Genomic DNA, 17,737 nt, shown 5'->3' with positions numbered 1-17,737 from the left:
AGAGCTACGTGATGCTTTTGCTGATACGGATGACATGGATCGCCCGTTTTCGATGATTGAATTCTCGCTTGCTCTCCTTTCATGTATCAATTCCGCTCCAGGGATCGATAGAATCAGGTTCAATTTGCTTAAAAACCTCCCAGACGTCGCGAAGAGGCGCTTATTGAGCCTGTTCAACCAGTTTCTGGAGTGCAACATTCGGATGATTAGAGGCAAGTGAGGGTGATAGCCATCCAGAAGCCCGGAAAACCCGCGTCGGATTATAACTCGTATTGCCCCATCGCGATGCTGTCATGTCTTCGGAAGTTGTTGGAGAAGATGATTCTCTTCCGGCTAGACAAATGGGTTGAATCGAATAGTTTTTTGTCAGATACACAATTTGGTTTCCGCAGGGGCAAGGGAACGAACGACTGTCTTGCGTTGCTTTCTTCAGAAATTCAGCTTACTTTCGCAAAAAAAGAGCAAATGGGCTCAGTGTTTTTGGACATTAAGGGGGCTTTTGATTCTGTTTGCGTCGATGTCTTATCCGACAAGCTCCATGCGTGTGGACTTTCTCCAATTTTAAACAATTATTTGTACAATTTGTTGTCAGAGAAGCGTATGAGTTTTTCTCATGGTGACTCGGCAACTTCACGAATAAGCTACATGGGTCTCCCTCAGGGCTCATGTTTAAGCCCCCTTCTTTACAATTTTTACGTCAGAGACATTGATGAATGTCTCATGCCAAATTGCTCGTTAAGGCAGCTTGCAGATGATTGTGTTGTATCCGTTTCGGGGCCAACCGCAGTTGATCTGCAAGGACCGTTGCAAGATACTCTGGACAATTTGTCCACTTGGGCTACGAAGCTGGGTATCGAATTCTCTCCGGAGAAAACTGAGATGGTTGTCTTTTCAAAAAAACATAAGCCGGCAAAGTTCCCGCTCCAACTGATGGGTAAGACAATCACTCATAGCATGTCTTCTAAATACCTCGGGGTCTGGTTCGACTCGAAATGTACCTTCGGGAAGCACATTGTGTATCTGACACAAAAATGCCAGAAACGGATCAACTTCATGCGATCAATAACCGGAACATGGTGGGGAGCGCATCCCGAAGATCTTATGACGTTGTATAGAACAACCATTTTGTCGGTCCTCGAATACGGTAGTTTCTGCTTCCAGTCCGCGGCGAAAACACACATGCTGAAGCTTTAACGGATTCAATACCGCTGTCTTCGTATCGCGTTAGGATGTATGAATTCGACACATACGATGAGCTTGGAAGTACTTGCGGGAGTACTTGCACTAACAGATCGTTTCGCGGAATTATCGCTCCGGTTCCTCCGGTTGATTAGGTCCATCAATCCATTGGTCATTGACAACTTCGAGAAGCTGCTCGAACAAACCCTCAATCTCGATTCATGAGTATTTACCACCGGTACATAACGCTGGAGGTAAGCCCATCTTTGGTTGACACCAATCGTGCTAACTTCTTAGACTCTTACAGTTCCTCTGTTACTTTTGATCTGTCCATGAAGCAGGAGGTTCATGGAATACCAGACTTTCTGTGTGCGGAGGTCATACCTCCATTATTTGCAAGCAAATACGGGCACGCCAGTGAGGAGAGAAGCTTTTTACAGACGGGTCAAAATGGATTACTCCACTGGTTTCGGTGTTTTCAACGTTTTCCATAGCGCCTACTTTAAGCTCAAAGAGCCTTGTTCCGTGTATACTGCTGAGCTAGCAGCTATACACTATTCACTCGAGCAAATCGCATCCCTACCTCCTGACCACTTTTTCATCTTCACCGACAGTCTAAGTTCCTTGGAGGCTGTTCGGTCGATGAAACCGGTTAAGCACTCAGCGTATCTACTGAATGGGATACGGAAAGCTTTGAGTGCCTTATCACAACGGTCTTACACAATCACCATGGCTTGGGTCACTTCTCATTGCTCGATCCCGGGAAATGAGAAAGCGGACTCTTTGGCTAAGGTGGGCGCTATGGAAGGTGATATTTACGATCGGAAAATCACCTTCGATGAATTTTTCTCATTAGTTCGTCAGGAAACCTTGAACAGCTGGCAACAGAAATGGACAAATGGGGAGTTGGGTAGATGGCTGTATTCATTTCGCCCGCAGGTGTCGAAGCGTCCATGGTTCAAAAAATTCAATATGGGACGAGACTTCATTCGAACCATGTGTCGTCTAATGTCCAATCACTACACTCTAAATGCACATCTTTTCAGAGTGGGACTCTCGGAAGGAAATCTCTGTGTTTGCGGCGAGGATTATCAGGACATCGATCATGTCGTGTGAGCGTGCGAGGAGCATCGTGGCCCCAGATCTGCGCTAACTGAACATCTCCGGGTCCTAGGAAAACAACCAAAGCCTATTAGGGAAGTGTTGTCGGGCCTTGATCTCGAGTACATGTCCCTGGTCCACCAATTTTTGAAAGTTGCTGATGTAAAACTGTAATCATTGTCTGCCCATTCCCTTGTCTCTCGTACCCCATATCAAATGTCTTCCCCTTGTTGTACATTTCCATGTCTGTCGTTAATCCCTTCCGTATGTCCTCCTCTTGTCGTTGTCTCCCAAAAAAAGTTTGTTTGTCCCGTTACAGATGTAAAAATGCTAGGAATGTCAACTTTGTGAACATCAGCATCGTAATTACTTAAGCACCCTCAAATCCTTTCCTTTCCTACTGTATTATTGTATTCCCTAACCTCGACTAAACCGCGAGTCTTTCGGTTCCCCAAAACTAACACTATGTACAGGGGTTAGACAAAAAGGTTGAGATAGGTAAAATTATGTCGAAATTCAAATCATCATAACTTTGCGTACAATTATCCGATTTGATAAAATCAAGACCATCAGAACCGGACGCTTTTCTAGTATACTGCCCCTCTGCAAAACCTAAGATTGGTCCTTGACCACCGTAGATGTTCCGGGTTTTCCGAAGGTATGTTCAAAATGCATTTTTTCCACTGCTTGTCATTTTATGTGACGTTTACTTTCATCATGTTTTATGCTTTCTCCAAAAACTAGAACTAATATGCCGGCCAATGGTGGCTGTAGATCGAGAATCCATCAAAACTACGCAGAGATATGGCCATTTCCGTAAAAACGGTTCCGGGAACATGATGAAACGATAACAGATCGGAACAATGCAAATATGGGTATCTATCTTCATGGCTTTGCGAGACGATGATCACGGAAACATTTTCAGAATGATAGTGTCCACTGCCACGCTTATAGCAGGTTCCAAGGGCCTTCCAGGAGGGGCCAGTTTTGGCACCGTCTGGAACTATGCATATATGGGTGTCAAAATTCATGTTTTCCCAATACGATGAATATAGGATCTTTATTAAAGATACATTATGGTGACTGTAAGACTCTCTGGCCAATTTGTAGCAGGTTCCGGGTGTTCTGCGAAAGTGACATTTGTTCAGGGTGTATGGTCAATCCCGTACCGATTTTACGAAAATGACCATATCTTTGCGTGTACCAAACGAATTTTAGATCTGCAGCCAGCATTGGTCAGCTTATTAGTTCTCGTTTCCAGGGAGAGCATAAAACATGATGGCAGTAAACGTCAGATAAAACGACAAGCAGAAGAAAAAATGCATTTTTAACATGTCCTCGGAAAACCCGGAACATCTCCGGTGGCCATAGGCCAATCTGAGGTTTTGCATGGGGACAGTATACTAGAAGAGTTTCCGCGTCCGAAGGTCCCGGTTTCATAGAAATCGGATCGTTCTACGCAAAGTTAGGCTGATTTGAACTTCAACAAAATTTTGCCTATCTTAACCTTTTTGTCTAACCCCTGTATAAGAATCGTTAACCTTGTATAAGAATTGTTAAACTTGATTTCGGCTCCGTAACGCTTCACGGCAATTGAGCCTTCCAAATAAACGAAAGATTAAAAAAAAAAACTTCCTACCCATATCCCCACTGATCTTAAGGACCTGACCAGGTGTTGAACAAATAAATTGTTGAATAAAAACATGTCAAGTCCCAGTCGCATATAACGTCTCTATCGTCAGCCAACCCAGCATGGTGTGCGGTCAGTTATGCTATGCTGTTTATTACATTATGCACTACAGTCACGATTTGCTGGTTGGGCCACGACCTCGGCCTAACTAACGAATTAGTTTTTTTAGTTGGCCATTTGAACACGTGTATTTCGACTTGAACATCACAAATGATGTCCAGTGACGCCCAATCCCATTTTCCGTGTTTACATTGAATTTTGACGTACGGTTGCTTTTTAGTTGGGCCATGGCCCAACCAACGGAGTGACCCAAAAGTGACCCAAGAAATAAAATCCCAACCAGCGAATCCCGACTGTACTTCGCTCTCACATTGCATGTAGCTTAAACTAAATGATCCTACAACTGTGCTAAATAAGATGATAAATCTTACAGAAGTTCATTTGTATGTAATGAGATAATTGCATTCAGCCCTACAAACCAGTAAAAATGTATAGATTTCTCTATGATCAAACATTTATTTTAGATTTTTTTTTACGGTAATAACTGTTTCGTGACAGCCCATAGCGCACTGCCATCAGACGCTAGGGGAAGTAGTCTTGATATATGCAGTCTTGTCATGAATTTCTGCACATGTGCTGTCACTGGTAGAATAAAGTCCATTACTTGTTTTGCTCTCTCCATTCGTAGTACATCGGCTTTACGTGGTTGTTAACAGATAGGTACTTAGCCTTGGGTGTGTTGTGATTATTGGTAGGCTTGCTTTCTCTAGTTGTAGATAAAAAGTACTTTGTACATAGTAGGTGAGCTATTATTAACTTGTTCATATCTAAACGTTTATCAGGACTGTGTTAAATACTCCAAAGCCTCCTCCTGCAAAGTAAAAAAAATAACGAAATTTGGGTAAGTAGACATGGAGAACTTATTTCAATTGTTATTGAATTTAGAAGGTTAAGTCTTCTATCAACCAGAGTGCCCAGACGACCGTTATCATGTTTGTAAATCGTTCAATGTCTCGATCAATCCATACCATCGACTGCTAAATCATTGACAGCCTATGTACGACCTACATACATTCGACCGGGCAAAGGTCAATATCGCTTTTGGAAACGTTTGACGGCCAATTGGATGGATGAGTAACACTTCGTATCGCTGTTTAATTAGATTAGGACGCGGTTTGTTCGCAGCTTGAGTTTCTATACTATGTAGACATGTGAAGTAATTTCCCAATATCTTATGCCCAACATTGAAACGAATCTTAAAAACATAGAATATTATTAACTAACACGTTTTGGAATAGAACGAATTTTAAATTTATTCTTATCAGAAACTGTATTTTTACGCTTTTATAGCTTTACTAATTCGATAAACGACGTTTGCCTATTTGTTGCTCAACTACGTCCCATTAAAGCTAAAAAATTCAATACGAGGGCCAAATTTTACAAAATTATGTAATATATATATAATAACTAATGATCAAGTTACGGCTTTTTGCATCGTAGGTCAATAAATCACTTTCTTATAAACGATGAACTCAAACGAACCAAATGGAATCAAACTAATCATTCAGCTTTATTTTGGAATCTGTCTAATCCTTTTTACTATGCGCGGCTTTGGTTGTTTACTCTATGTATGAATTTTCTCCGTTTCTTGTTCTTTCTGTTTCTGTGCCACATAATTCTTATCAGTTGCAAACCGAATAATCCCTGAAAAGATGACCAGGCAAGACATGATAAGACATGTAAGTAACCGATTTTTCTACTGTGTTTGTTGGGGGCACGCATGATACAAATTCGCTTATCAAATTGAACAACCTCGGGCAAAATTAAACATACGAAAAATTCACTCGATCGTCATAGTTTACCACTAATGCATTATTCTAAATCAGAACACATCAATCTTGCAGGATTCACAAGCATCGTATATCCCGAACTGGCTCGAGTGTCATAGAAAACCTGTCATCATGATCCTGCGGCTGTACTCAAGTCTCATCCTCCTCTGGGACTTTTTCATCATTTTAGTGTATTTTGCCATGCAACTGCTGCGTTCACTTTATCAGATGGTCCGCCCTCCGAAGAGAAAACCCGTGGCCGGCGAAATTGTGGCAGTGAGTGTTGCAGTAACGTGACTTGACTATTGTGATGCTAAGTTTGTGTTTTTCGTTCTAGATATTTGGATCAAGTCGAGGAATCGGACGTGATTTGGCCATTCAGATGGCCGAATTGGGCGCCAAAGTAGCTTGCGTCGACATTAACTCAATCGATAATGACACACTGGTTAAGAGTATAAACAGTAGTGGTTACATTGCTCATGCATTCGAATGTGACCTGACGAACAAAAACGATGTCATACGCACAACGAATGCCATTGAGAAACGTTTTGGATACATTACCATACTTTTTCACTGTTGTGGGGTTCCTAGTGCAAGGTCACTTATTACCGAACCCCCTCCAATTCAAACCACTCTGAACCTGAGTGTCATCTCGCACTTCTGGGTAATAATTTTACAATCCAAAGAATTTAATCCACTCAGTGTTATCATTCTATCAATCCTCTTTTTCAGCTACTGGAAGCGATCCTTCCGAAAATGAAACGCAACAATCACGGTCACATCGTGTTTTTGACATCGGTGGCGGGTCTTAGTGGGGTCAAGCACCAGACGCCCCTGTCCGTAGCTCAGTTCGCCGTTCAGGGACTGTTCGAGTCGGTTCTCGATGAGTTGCGAATCGAGAAATTCCTCCGAACCATCTCCATCTCCCTGGTGCACTTGTACCCGTTCGTCCTGACTGAAAACTGTCGCAACGATATCCGGATGCGCATCCCGTGCGCCTTTGGGACTATCCGATCCGATGAAGCTGCCCGCAGGATCATCGACGGCGTCCGTCGCAATGAGCTGGAGATTAGCATTCCCAAGTACTGTCTGGCGTTGGGTCACTTGCTGAAACTGTTGCCCAGGCGTGCGACGTTGCTGCTTCGCAATCTGTTTGATACCGGGGTGGATTTTTAGTATCTTCCACCACCACCACTACGGATGATGCAGTTTATTCTTGTTTGCCATAAAGTTATTCATATTATTGGTTGTTTCTGTTGTTGCTATATCTACATAGAATTTAGAAAGCATGTTACCTAAGACTTGAAATAATTGTTGTAGCGTAAGGTTTATATACGACTAGTTAGGAGTTATCGGATCCAATGTATAAAGACATGAACCAGTGATGAATTTAGATTAAAAAGAACATCAATTGAAATCAAATAATCTTTTCATATCTGAATGCATTTTTATTCCTACATAACATCGATTGCTAAAAGTGAATTACATTGCCCTACACTTCTGTGGGATTCAAAGATTTTTTCCACGGACATAACGTATTGCACAATTGGCCCTGACGAAAGCGAGAAAACAAAATGGGGGTCGACTTATGCTTTTTTATTTCACCCAGCAAGGGATATAGGAAGTCAATTTTAAAATGCTTATTAAAGCGTTAAAACACATTTTAGCCGAAAATTGTTCATTTTTTTATTAGAAATTTAATTTACTTTAATATAGGTAACACGAAAGTTGAATTATTTTGATTAAAACATGTGTAAATAAGGAGCCTAACATGTAGTTTTTCAAAATTCTAACCATATGTATTAAAAAGTTTTCAACATATCACTGTTAATAACATTTTAAAAGCATTTTAAAATACACTTCCTATACTTCACCATGTTGAAAAACAGTGATTTCAAGCACACGTCCGTCGCCGCTAGATGGCAACAGCGCGGCTGCGTCAAAGCGAATGCTCATCGTTATTTGGGTTTCGTGGCGTCTTGTTTACTGCAATTTCATGAAACATGGTCAGCATTTACCTGTCCATAGTTCTGTGCAAAGTTCGAAGCGATCGATGCTATTGGATTGATATCGATGAACAAATGTTACGTTGTAGCATATTGCAAAGGGGCCGTACACTAAGTACGTGAGAAATTTTTCTGAGATTTACGACCACCCCTCCCCCCATGTAAGATTTATTCCATATAAATCATTTTTTTATTTATATGGACCGTAAGAAAATGACAGAATCCCCCTCCCCCATAAGTTCTTACGTAATTAGTGTTTTTTTTCGAGCCCTCTCGAATTAAAACAAATGTTCAGAAACCCAATTTTCAGGCTACGCCACTGGTACGATCCCAGGGTAGTATCAACGACATTTCTGAAGAATTTACCACATCGCAACCTGCCATCTTTGCCTGTGGTGATCTTGTAACATTTGTACGTTGAAGCGTTTGAGTGAAGTGGGATTCGTCAGTAGCTAGAATGAATTGCTTTCAATAGAAGACGAAATCGTCACGTCGCAATTCGATATTTTTGCGACCTTCAATTGATGTTTGCAATCCACCTATGAGTATTAGAGTGGGGCGTCATGGTCATTTTTTCAAATCAATGTTTTTTCGAAGCCATTCTGGGTTTTGAACAACTGTGCAGAATTTGGGACCGATTGGTTGCTTCCTCGCTTTCCGCATCGCGTTTGAAGTTTGTATGGAAATTAGTATGGGAGAACGTATATTTTTACATTTATACTACTAGAGGTTTCAGTTCAACGTAAACCAAGTGGCACATTGCGTTAAAGTATAACCCAAAGGATGCCGAAAAACTTTGCTGAAGAAGGCACGTTGCTGGAACGTCTACGAAAAAAGTTATAACGTTTCGAAGATTGAGTGTTCAAACCATATGCAAAAAATCGTTTATTCTGCCAGCACTGCCGAACTACGTAGACCAATAATTTAACTGAGTGTTATTTCAAAATAATTGTTCTTATTGGGTTTTAGAGCTCATGGGAGCTATCCTGAATCATTTCACAAAGAAAAAAACCGACAAGAAGGAAAATGGGTTTTGCCTTTCGATAACCATAGGTCGTCCGGTAGTGCTGGCAGAAACATTGATTTCTTGCATATAGTTTGAACAATCAATTTTCGAAACGTGATAACATTTTTTGTAGACCTTCCAGCTACGTACCTTCTTCGGCAAAGTCTTCCGGCATCTTTCAGACTATATGCTAACGTATTGAGTTACGTGATTGATGATAAATTGAAGCCGCTAATAGCAAAAATGTGAAAAGTAAGTTTTCCCATACTAATCTCCATGTAAATTTTAAACTCGATGCGGCATGCGAGGTCGCAACCAATCGAGCCCATATTTTGCACAGTTGATAGGGGTCCCAAAAAGATTCAGAAAAACCTTGATCTCACTTGATCGGACGAAGTTTGCGTTTTGCCATACAACTGCGCCCCACTCTAATGAGTATATAAACGCATCACCTTTCACCCCCTTCCAGATTCTACTGATTTACAATGACGACAAAGAAAATCCTCTGCGTAGGCCTATGCAATCTTGATATTATCCAAGTTTGCGAAAATTTTCCCCTGGAGGACTCCGATCAACGGTATAAACAAATAACTGTTCTGTCTAATCGAATCCGTTACGAATATAATCCATTTCCATTCTCAGATCCAATCACAGCCGATGGCAACGCGGAGGCAACGCATCCAATGACTGTACCGTGTTGGCTCTGCTCGGAGCCAAGTGCGAGCTGTTGGCCACGTTCAGCGATTCCGAACATTTCGGCTTTGCGATCCGTGATCTGGAAAGTCGGGGCATTGACATTGGAAACTGCGTCTTCCATCGGAGCTGTGAAGTTCCGCTGTCCACGGTTTGGCTAAATGCCGCCAGTGGGAGTCGAACCATTGTTCACTCGAATCCCAATTTGCCAGAGTTGACGGTGGAGGACTTTGAGCGGTGTGATTTGAGAGAATACAGTTGGATCCATTTCGAGGTTCGTTAAAGGACCGATTTTTTAGACGCAAACCTGTTGGTGGCGTTAAAATGCATGTTAAAATCATTCGCAGGGTAGACGGAGCGCAACGGTAATTGCTATAATGATTAGTCGCATCAAATCTTGGAATGAACAATGTGATCAATCCGAAAGAATCACCGTTTCAGTAGATCTAGAGAAGCCACGTGATTCGAATCTTCTAATGATAGCAAATGCCAATGTTGTTTTTCTGGGAAAAGACTTCGCGCGTTTCCTTGGGTTTAACTCTTCTAAAGAAGCTGTATACGGCCTCAGAAAATCACATCCAGGAAGGTGATATTCGTGGGCATTATAACGATCTTTAAATGATTGATACATAATTTATTTTTCACAGTTATACGATAATATGTCCATGGGGCAGCGATGGTGTAAGCGCTTTGTACGAGAACGATGAATTCTACAGCTGCGGTATCTATCCACCGGAAAAAGTACGCGACAGTCTAGGAGCGGGCGATACCTTTTGTGCAGGTTGCATTTTCCAACTAAGTCAAAGAAAGCCATTGCAGGACGCTTTGATGTTTGGATCAAAATTGGCCGGTTTGAAGATTGGCGATTTTGGGTTTGATCATCTCAAGGATAAACTGCAGTCTTTAATGCCGACATAAAACTGCAATCAAATCAATTTCAATATCTTAATATTACGGTAAGGAATCGAAATCCGACAGTGAGTCGAATTATTATTTATATCAAATTTTACTTTCAAATATAACATATTAATTCACCTAGTAGTGATAGTGTGTTTGTCGCGTTAAGTTAGGGCGCTAACTTTTTTGGGTTGAATCATTTTGTTAATGAGTTTTGAACGAAATGTTCGGTCGTTTTCAAATGCATTACAAGATACGAACTAGGCTTGACCTTTATCGAATGCAACTTGTTGCGATTCGGAATCAGATAAGGATTACAATATGTCAGTGAGTATCGTACGGCACGAAATCAGCACCCTTTTTGGCCACGAGGGTTCTGAAGCAACTCTCGCACGATGAGGTAGGCTTCTGCAGTCTGCACGCTGTTAAGGAAGTTCGGGAGAATACCAACATGGGCGACCTAACAACTGACACAAACGAGCTGGACGAAATGGTGAATTTGAACAAACAGTTTCAAGGTCTAAGGGAATATCCATGAATTACGTAACGCTTAAAGGGGGAGGGGGGATCACCTGAAATGTGACGATCCATACAAAATTTTCAAATCGTTCATACAAAAAGTGTGACATATGGGAGACGGGGGGGTTGAAAATAGTAAATTTTTGCGTTACGTAATTAATGGATCTTCCCTAATGGCGGCTGGAAGATTCAAGCTCCGAAAGTGGGCTTATAATCATCTGGAGGCGTTGTATGGAGTGTTGTTATGCGAAAAATAATATTTAGCATTTGCATATTAAACATAAACGATTAATAATATGCATTCGACTATAGGTTTCACGGAGGATATCAAGCTTAATCAATTTATTTTTTATGTGTTTTACCTCATGCTTCATATTTCAAGAAATTGATTCAATTTTAAGCTAAAAATAAATCTAATTAAATCATTCACCATCAGCTAAGTAGTTTTTACGATAATTTTTTTAATTCTCCAAGATATTCCTTATTATTTATTTATTTGAATAATTTGTTATGCATTAAGTTTGGTAAATTACATTCATTATTTTATGTTCAATATACACCCCCAGAAGTTCGCTGTTTTTCATATAGGATGGTCATGTTTGGGACCCGGTGTCTCGATTTCTAGCGATTGGATTGGGGACGTGTTTGGCGTCTGAGCCTAGTATGACTTAGGTTTTCAGTTGATGATGATTTTTTTATGCATCTTTACTCAAGGGACGCGTCTCGGTTGGAGATAGTTGTAGGGCCACTTCACTTGTATAGAGCTCCATATAAAAGTGGTGGTTTTGTAGTTGTTTCAGACTGAGACGTGCCTTTTCAGTGAGCGTGCATGCACGGAACCACCATTGATCGAGGGTTTGGAGCGTTTTGGGCTGGGCTGCCGAATGTGTCCTTAGTCTGGTCGCTGGAGGTCGAGACTTTGGTCCTCAGACGTGACAGTTTTGGGTGGGAATCGGCAAATGCCTTATAGTTGTAATTCTACAATGGCGTGTTTTTAATTTATATTGCTCTTCTTAAAGTATATAACTTTAATAACATTTCATCTTCAGGCAAATTGTCTCCTCTATTGAGTGGGTCCATATCACTTAAAATACTTAAAATCAAGGAAATTATTAAACTGTTAATTCTTACAATTTTAGCACGAAATGCAATATTTTAGCACGGAATGCAATCTATTTTTTCAGACGTAAAATAAATAAGGCACTATAGGAGTTTGGTCGAGTTGTGCCTAGTAGATAGTTCACGCGATCCGGTCGGGTTTGTTCTGCTTTGCGTGGTCAGATTTAAAACTAATACTACCGTGTTTGATAGTTTTTTTTTAAATTCTTTATTTAAGTGATTTTTTAATTATAATTAAGTTCATCACAAGTGTTTGATAGTGTTTTGGGTGCGCTCCCGATCGTGTTTACTCTAACACGCAGAACGATCACGCGATTATCGAAATAATCTGTTTTGCTTTGTTCGAGTATGTAAATCATTTAGCAAAAGAAAATTTGTGCGCGTCCGATCATGTTTTCTTTAAAAGGCAGAACGATCGTGCAATCATCGGAATGCTATGTTTTGCTTTGTGCGGGTTTGTGAGTTGATTGGCATGTAGACATTTAGTGCGTTTCCAGTTGTGTTTCTCTTACCACGCAGAACGATTGCACGATCATCGAAACATTTTGTTCTGCTTTGTGCGGACGGTTGGTTAATTAGTTAGTGCGAATTTGATTGTGTTTTGTTTAACTCCGTTCAAACTACACGCTACACCCGGCATACCGTTTACCAAAACGAATCCAGCTACACTCCCTACCCAATATATCCAACATTCCAGTGATTTCTCGTGGAAGTGCAGATGACTCGTCGGCTTCCCTCAAAGCGAGTATCACGTCAACATTTTCCTTCCTATTCCTCAATTGACCTGCATTCGGACACGGCCGGCGCTGGTATTGCTTAATTTTTGGTCTTCAGTTCTTACACATTGAAGATGTTGTTAGTCCCAAACATCATCTGTTGGTTCTCTGCGTAATTACAGCTGACCTGGCAATAACGGAGTAGCAACCGTGGGCGGTCAATCATGCTCATGCTCATGCTCATATAGATGTCGACCAACTATATGATAGTATGTATCAAAATATTGTTCATATTTACTAATCAGCTGTATTACGCTTGGGGAACATGGGGTAAAACGACTCATAATTTAGAACGACTGGAAGGAATGTATCTGTGACTGTCGATTATTCTCAACTATAATGTAAAATTTCTTTTTATTAATTCAATACAATACAAGTCTTTCTGTTAATGTGTTAGTGGATTGTTCTAGTAGGCTATGGACGGTTGATGGAATAATAAATCAGATTATTGTATGCGTCACAACAGAACAGATGTCTTTTATTCAAGGTACCACATCTGGCGACGAGGATTAAGGCTCGAATCCACAATTTACATTATCAAACACCCATTATCAAATATTTCCCCCGATCTAGCGAAGAAGGATTTACGATTGGTATGAGATAAGTTATTAAATAAAAGTTTTACAATTTTTTGTACAACTGCTATAAGCAGGACACTCCGCTGCTAGCAACAGGCAACCGTGGGTAGAAAAAAAAAGTGATTTACTGCTATTAAGCAGAACACTTTGCCATTGTGAGCAATATATATATAAATATTAAAAAAAAAACTAAATGTTTGATAAATAACAGCAAAACTGTTACCAATTTTACAATAAATTTTCAGTAATAGAAATTCAAAATGGAAAGCTGGAACATAAACCCGTTTAAATTCAACCACCTTCCTGAGACGCAAACCCGTAAAGAATGGATGCGCTGGAAGCGAAATTTTGAGGTCATTGTGGCAGCTAGCGAGGAGACAAATTCGTCACAGATCAAGAATGTACTACTCGCCAAAGGGGGTCTCGAACTTCAGGATTTATTTTATTCAATTGACGGAGCAAATGTTACCGAAGACAAAGAAAAAGGAATTGACCCTTACAAGACCGCCATAATCAAACACGACGAACATTTTGCACCCAAGCAACATGAATCTTTTGAACGAAACGAATATTGCAAACTATCACCAGCTGTTGTACAAGATGGCCAACATGAGACGTTATCGAAATTTCTGATGCGTTGTGTCGATCAAGCAAAGCGTTGCAATTTCGGAAAAACTGAAGCTGAAAGTCGAGATCTACGAATTATGGATAAGGTGATCTACTACGCTCCTACTGAACTGAAAGAAAGGCTATTACAGAAAGAGAAATTAACTTTGGCACAACTGACACGCATAGTCAATTCCTATGAATCGATCAAACTCCAAGCAAAAGCAATAGAACCCGTGGAAACGAAGGACATTACAGTTTCTTCAGGTTTGATCTATATTACTGTAGATACACACTTATTTAATATCAATATAAAAAACAATATAATAATTTGAAATTTAAATATGGTTCTAGTTTCTAACATCAAACGATTCAATAACTCATGCTATCGTTGTGGTCAATCAAACCATTATGGTACCAGCCGTCAATGTCCAGCGCGTGGGAGAAAATGTGAGAAATGCTACAAGATAGGTCATTATGCGAAAATGTGCCGATCGGGAACAACTTTAAAGAGAAGGTACGAAGAATCTTCTACAAATCGTCCTGAAAAAAGAATGAAATTCAGCCATGTACGTGCGGTTGTAGCAGATCAGAATAAAGAAGAAAGCGAACCAGAAAGTTTTATCTTTAACATAGGTGATGGAGATGAATACTTATGGGCAAAAGTTGGTGGAGTGATGATTCAAGTTTTAGTTGATTCAGGCAGTGCGAAGAATATCATCGACGACACAACTTGGCAGTATATGAAACATCACGGTGTTAAGAGTACTGTTCCTTCTCATATTCCAAAAACGATTTTGAGAGGATATGGCCCTGATGCGAAACCGCTTGAAATAATACACGTATTCGAGGCGCCCATAGCGGTAGAATCAATGAGCGCCAAACAAGACACGACGACGACAGCTTTGTTTTATGTAATTAAAGGTGGACAGCAATCTTTACTAGGAATGGAAACAGCAAAGAATCTTGGAGTGCTGAGGATTGGACTTGCAGCTCAAGGAATCAGTTCTGTTAACGCTCTTACAGATACAGAAAAACGTCCATTTCCAAAAATGAAAAATATCCAGGTGAGAATTCCAGTCAATTACAATGTTACTCCTATTGCTCAACGAGTCCGTCGACCGCCTATCGCATTGCTCAACAAAATCGAAGAAAAATTGAATCAACTATTGGCCATGGACATAATCGAACCAGTTTTAGGACCAGCAGAATGGGTATCCCCATTAGTGACTATCGTAAAGGATAACGGAGACTTACGTTTATGCGTGGATATGCGTCGTGCAAATCAGGCAATCCAGAGAGAACATCATATGATGCCGACTTTTGAAGATTTTTTGCCACGGTTCAAGTCATCCCGGTTTTTCAGTCGCTTAGATATTAAGGATGCATTTCATCAGGTAAACTAATAATTTCCATAAATAATTATTGTATGTAGCATTGATTTTTTTTTAATTAGATTTTAATATTGGATATATATTGCTCAAAATTTAATTTAATTGTTTTAGATTGAATTAGAAGAATCATCTAGAAACATAACAACATTCATTTGCCATAAAGGCCTGTTTCGATACAAACGTCTAATGTTTGGCATTTCGTGTGCTCCAGAAATGTTCCAGAAAATTATGGAGCACATTCTTGCAGAATGTGAAAATGTTGTTAATTACCTCGACGACATATTTATTTTTGGTGAATCAGAGAAGGCACATGATGAAACGTTAAAACATGTACTTAGAGTACTAAAAAGTCGAGAGATTTTATTAAATCACGATAAATGTGTTTTCAAAGTTAGAGAGCTTGAATTTCTAGGACATCAAATGTCCCCAGAAGGAATTCGACCTACTATTAGTAAGATTGAAGCGTTACAAAAATTCCGGGAACCGAATTCTGTAGAAGAAGTAAGAAGTTTCTTGGGTTTTGTAACATATGTCGGACGGTTTATTCCAGATTTAGCCACAATCACAGAACCACTCCGACAATTAATTCACAAAGAAAACAAGTTTATTTGGACAGAAGAACACAAGCAAAGTTTTGAAAAATTGAAAGTGCTGATATCAAATGTACAAACGTTGTCATTTTCGATAATTCATTAAGAACACGTGTAGTCGCAGACGCCTCACCAGTAGCTTTAGGAGCAGTACTCATCCAATTCGAAGGGAAAACTGATATGGACCCTCGTATTATATGTTATGCAAGTAAGAGTTTAACTGTGACAGAGAAAAGATACTGCCAAACAGAAAAGGAAGCGTTAGCGTTGGTATGGGCTGTTGAGAAATTTTCGGTTTAGAGCGATTCCAAGCAACAGCATCAAAATTTAAGAAAATTTTTAATTCATGATTTTCTATTGAGTTGAAACTTTGCACAGTTTTCAATTTCATCTAAATCGTCATTTTTCGATATCAAATCTTCATATTGAGTCACGACTAACTTTTCAAAAGGGTGTATGTGAAAATGGTTCAAAAATATTTAAAAGCTGCACAGCAAAAACGGAATGTTCGATTGTTATGATTTTTCAGCAAAGTTAGACAACTAAATGGTGATTCTTAAGAAAATGTGCACAGTAAAAAAATATTTTTTGCCTTTAAAAATATCATTTTGTCACAAAAACTCAAATATCTCAAAACCCTATCTTTTTCGAACGTAATTTTTTAGGAAAACGGTCCATTATATTAGCTATCTACCATAAAAATTTGGTGATGGTAAACTAATAAACAAAAAGTTATGACATTTCAAACATTTCACAATTTTCACATATAGTAAACAAAAAAAATTTCCGTGTATTTTTTTTCAAGAATCGCAGTTTGATGCTGATTTTATTGTTAAGGGCCTTGCGTGAGTTAAACAAGTTGTTTGTATGATATTCCATATTTATGTATTTATCGATATTATGTATATTATATGTATAAATATTATATGTATAAATAAATAAAAATAATTAATATTATCCTAAGTATTAAATTAAATGTGGCAGTTACACAATGTTGTTATAGAAACTCTAAGAGTTTTGGGTTTGAATTTTGGTATGGGTTATGATATCATGAAAACAGTTTATTAATACTTATTTTTTATTTATTTTTATTCAAATTTTTTAAAATATAGAACACTTTTGAATTATTATCAGCACAGTTTGAGTATAGTTTTGCTTTAATTTTATTTTCCGACAATGGAATGAAACAGTGAAATTTTTGGGTTCCTTGGATCGTTTTCGCGTTATTAAATTGCTCGCTGAGCTCTGAAGCCTTTATTTCGTACTCTTCAGTAGTAGTAAAACAAAATGATAATTTGGTTAAATCTTTTTCTTTTCTACGATTTGCCCAATCAAAAGTTCTTTCGCAGTTTTAATTGGATGCTCACGTTCTTTGGCTAAACTTGCTCTTGTGGCCATGCGCTTTATTGTTCCTCCAATAGCATCACAAGGACCTTTGCCATGTGATGTAGCAAAAATGCCATTCTGCATCAATTCCGTACATTGATTTAAATTGACATAGGCTCGAAAAATTCTTACGATTTTTGTACTGCGACGCTGCTCCATCAGACATGAAATATATCTTTTGACTTCTTTATGCTTATCAACGCGTAAAAAGTTAATCATTTTTCAATGAACAAGTTTACGGATACTGAATCGTGTCTTAAATCTTCGGAAATTATAATAAAACTTAAGTGTTCAATTTGCGTACTTCCATTAAAATAAATAACGAATGGATGAATTGTAGCTTGTTGTACGTTCCAGTGATGGGACTG

At 39.3% G+C, this 17,737-nt stretch overlaps 1 protein-coding gene across 16 annotated transcripts; it reads left to right on the top strand.

Moving 5' to 3' along the window:
* Positions 1-4,604: 4,604 nt before the first annotated feature.
* On the top strand, positions 4,605-10,953 carry LOC134228177 (ketohexokinase-like). 16 transcript variants are annotated; one of them, XM_062709966.1, is made up of 7 exons: positions 4,619-4,721; positions 4,813-4,871; positions 4,940-5,143; positions 5,657-5,709; positions 5,857-6,075; positions 6,137-6,463; positions 6,532-7,216. In XM_062709966.1, the coding sequence occupies exons 3-7, from the start codon at positions 5,101-5,103 to the stop codon at positions 6,973-6,975; spliced, it is 1,086 nt and encodes a 361-aa protein (XP_062565950.1). In that variant the 5' UTR covers positions 4,619-4,721; positions 4,813-4,871; positions 4,940-5,100; the 3' UTR covers positions 6,976-7,216. The 16 variants fall into 16 exon arrangements, with proteins under 16 accessions (XP_062565960.1, XP_062565959.1, XP_062565950.1 ...); XM_062709967.1 differs by having other exon boundaries at positions 4,925-5,143; XM_062709969.1 differs by lacking the exon at positions 4,940-5,143 and having other exon boundaries at positions 4,628-4,721.
* The last annotated feature ends 6,784 nt before the right edge of the window (positions 10,954-17,737 follow it).

This window comes from Armigeres subalbatus, chromosome 3 (assembly GCF_024139115.2).
Source record: "Armigeres subalbatus isolate Guangzhou_Male chromosome 3, GZ_Asu_2, whole genome shotgun sequence".
NCBI classification, from domain to species: domain Eukaryota; kingdom Metazoa; phylum Arthropoda; class Insecta; order Diptera; family Culicidae; genus Armigeres; species Armigeres subalbatus.
The sequence above is the reverse complement of the archived record's forward strand: the minus strand, read 5'-3'. Positions and strand labels throughout refer to the sequence as shown.